Genomic DNA, 3,657 nt, shown 5'->3' with positions numbered 1-3,657 from the left:
GGTTTGTTTGCGGACTTACAACGCTAGAAACCGGGTTTCGATACCCGTGGTGGGCAGAGCACAGATAGCACATTGTGTAACTTTGTGCTTAATTACAAATAAACAAAAACCAATTATTTTTATCGTAATGCACTAATGGATTATTACTCTACTTTTTTTGCTGCGCTGAATTTAAACAAGTCATGAAATTATAAACATGTCGTTTCGTCACTTATGTCTTGTGACGGATAAGTCATTGTGTAACTGAAAACTTTAGTCTTGTGACGGATAAGTCGTTGTGTAACTGAAAACTTTATATCATTAAATTCTCAAAATGTTATTAACTTGTAACTTTTGTTCATAATTTTGAATATATATATATATACTAGAAGGAAGGCAGCTAATCAATAACACCCACCGCCAACTTTTGGCTTCTATTGTCTTGTCGACAATTGTAAGATTTGATCATCTCTCTTCCCAGTCTGGATATGCTAACCACTATATTTATTTAATATTAACCCATTTATATGATTAGGTGATAGTTTACCACTTTTCTGATCTCTCGGTGGGTCAGAAGTAAGTTTACGGACTTAAGTGCTAAAATCCGGGGTTCGATTCCTCTCGGTGGAGAGACCGTAGATAGCCCATTGTGTAGCCTAGCGTTAAACCAACAAATATTTTTACGATGATAAATACCTGAATACATTAGTACCCCTTGAGTTAGGCACTCGACTCGCAATCTGAGGGTCGCGAGTTCGAATTCCTGTCCCACCAAACATGCTCGCCCTTTCAGCCATGGGGGGCGTTATAATGTGATGGTCAATCCCACTATTCGTTGGTAAAAGAGTAGCCCAAGAGTTGGCGGTTGGTGGTGATGACTAGCTGCCTTCCCTCTAGTCTTACACTGCAAAATTAGGGACGGCTAGCGCAGATAGCCCTCGTGTAGCTTTGCGCGAATTTCAAAAACAAACAAACAAGTACCGCTTGAACCCCTATTTGTTTGAAGTTTCTGAAATGTGATTCGAGAGCAACTTCATGTAATAATTTTTTTTTTTCCGAGACATTATAACGAGTTTGTTGACATTTAGCTTTCGCAGTTAGATGTAAAGATTGTAACTTAAACTATTTTAGCTAATTAAGTTCAAACGCTGCGGTGCTGTAGTGTGTTCTTAGATGAGTCAACAGTTTTTCTTTTTAACAATTAATTTTTGACAGACTTCATTTGCTCGTGTTATTAGTCAAAATGTTTTCTTATATTATGGTTCATGCACAACACACGTTGACAAAATCTAATTTTTTATTTCAGATTTACTGATTCACTCGAGAGAAAACGATGTAACTTAAAACTACATGCATGCAACGACACATTGACACATACTTTATACTATACATGGATAATATCTGCATTTCAGATTGGTGGGTCCCGGATGTTGCCCGTGCGATGGATGGCGCCAGAAAGCATGATGTATGGAAAGTTTACTCTCGACTCTGATGTGTGGTCTTACGGTGTTGTTTTGTGGGAAATTTTTACTTTGGGCAAACAGCCCTATTATGGTCATTCCAATGAAGAGGTTTGTATAATTATATAATCTGAATTTCGATATATAATCTGAATTTCGATCTATTAGAAACTGTACTAGGAAACCGAAAATACGATATTTTTAAAAGCTTAGCATAAAATACCGCGTTCCGCTGAGAGGTTCAAAGGACCCCTCATTATTTACAGAGGCCCAATGTACCAATCAATCTTCTCTTTTATCTCCAACTACTTCTATAGCTACCCCAAAGCTGGGTCCACACCCGAAGGAAAAAACAAAACGTTATGCTTACACCCATGGTACCTAAGCACACTTCCAATATGGCGCACCAAAGTTGGGTCCCCACCCGAAGGAAAAAATAACAACAAAACGTTATGCTTCTACCCATGGTACCTGAACACACTTCCAATATGGCGCACCAAAGTTGGGTCCGCACCCGAAGGGAAAAAAAACAACAAAACGTTATGCTTCCACCCATGGTACCTGAGCACACTTCCAATATGGCGCACCCGTATATATATCTGGAGCTAGTAGAACCAAACTTGGCAGGGAGACCTGGGGTGGCCCAGTAAATGTCCTTATTTATAGAGTGTAGAGTTTAAAAACACCCAGGAAAGTCACCCAGATATGAAGGGGATCTAAGAGTAGATTTTCAGGGCGGCTGAACCAGAATCTGGCATCGAATTTTGTGTTCCACACTTTGGGACACCGGGTGCGCCATATTGGAAGTGTGCTCAGGTACCAAGGATGGAAGCATAACGTTTTGTTATTTTTTTCCCTTCTGGTGCGGACCCTGCTTTGGTGCGCCATATTGGAAGTGTGTTCAGGTACCATGGGTAGAAGCATAACGTTTTGTTGTTATTTTTTCCCTTCGGGTGCGGACCCAACTTTATACATACAAAGCTACAAGCTAAATTAATATGGAACTTGTAGGCATTCGATACATACACAAAATAATAATTCCACTTTGTTTGACATTTTTTTCTTCTGCGGAAATTTGTTTTACTGTTTCTTAAAATGGTATGCCATTTTTAACATTTTCCACAGAATGTCTCTATGTATATTTCAACGAAAATAATGCATTATAACTCGTTTTAGGAGAAATTCTAGTCCACAGATGCTCAGCAATATGTTTTCAAAAATCGCTTACCAACACGTTATGGTCACCACCATTGGTCCACTTACAAAAGCTAGTTGTGCTTTCAACTGCCTTAAGCAAGTCTTCGGACAGCGTTTCTATTGTCCTACTAATCACACTAATTTGAGAGATAGAATTCATTACAAAAATTGCATATTCCTGATGAAGGCGCAACGCCGAAACGTTGAGCAAATGAAACAACTTGTAAGATTCTCTGGAGTTCACGGTCGTTTTATTTGTTGGAATTACAATGCTAGAAACCGGGTTCAGATACCCCTGGTGGGCAGAGCACAGATAGCCCATTGTGTATCTTTGTGCTTAACTTCAAACAAACAAAAAACAAAATTTATTTGAATTTATCACTTCAAATATGCGCCAAATCGCCAAAGGAATTTCTTAAAATCAATAAACTATAAAATACTTCCCGCTAAATTCGTGATTTTCTATAAAGAAAGATATTGATATTAACAATAAAAGAAAAGAAGACGAAAAGAAATTCTTTATAAAATAGTTTTGTTAAAGGTCGTTGTTATATAACTCATTGTCTGTCATCTTCTGTTTTTGACAGATTGGGTAAACCTAATAAATTATTTCTACCAAACAGATTACAATTGCTAATCTAAATTTTGTTCCGATTCTTTCAGGTTGTAAAACTGGTTTTGCAAGGAATTCTTCTAAGTCCTCCAGGAGAATGCCCATATTACATTTATGACATCATGGCAGGATGTTGGAAGACTGAGCCACGGGACAGACTGAAGTTTCCTGATATTTACCAGATTTTGGAATACAACATTCCTTCTGATTCATCACAAACTCTTGTACAATATCTTGACGTGGGGTCAGATCAAAGTTTAAATAACCTTTCCTTCGTAGATTCAACTGGATATTCACTCAGTTCTTCAGTTTCCAGCATTATGAGTTCCGCTGAAATTGTACAAGATACTGTAATTAATTCGATTCAAGAAGTTGATCAGCCTACAGTCCTCAGCGACGTTGCTTCAA

General features: G+C 38.0%; 1 protein-coding gene across 1 annotated transcript in view; it reads left to right on the top strand.

Annotated features, from left to right (window-relative positions):
* The window catches only part of LOC106468883 (tyrosine-protein kinase transmembrane receptor Ror-like), a 21,562-nt gene that overhangs the window by 16,461 nt on the left and 1,444 nt on the right, over positions 1 to 3,657 (top strand). The window contains exons 5-6 of the mRNA XM_013929332.1: positions 1,392 to 1,550; positions 3,300 to 3,493. Of these exons, the coding sequence (XP_013784786.1) occupies positions 1,392 to 1,550; positions 3,300 to 3,493 (353 nt within the window). The remainder of the gene's footprint in view (positions 1 to 1,391; positions 1,551 to 3,299; positions 3,494 to 3,657) is intronic.

The sequence above is a fragment of the Limulus polyphemus genome, unplaced genomic scaffold (assembly GCF_000517525.1).
Source record: "Limulus polyphemus unplaced genomic scaffold, Limulus_polyphemus-2.1.2 Scaffold3203, whole genome shotgun sequence".
Taxonomy (NCBI): Eukaryota; Metazoa; Arthropoda; class Merostomata; order Xiphosura; family Limulidae; genus Limulus; species Limulus polyphemus.
This window is presented reverse-complemented; position numbering and strand designations above follow the sequence as displayed.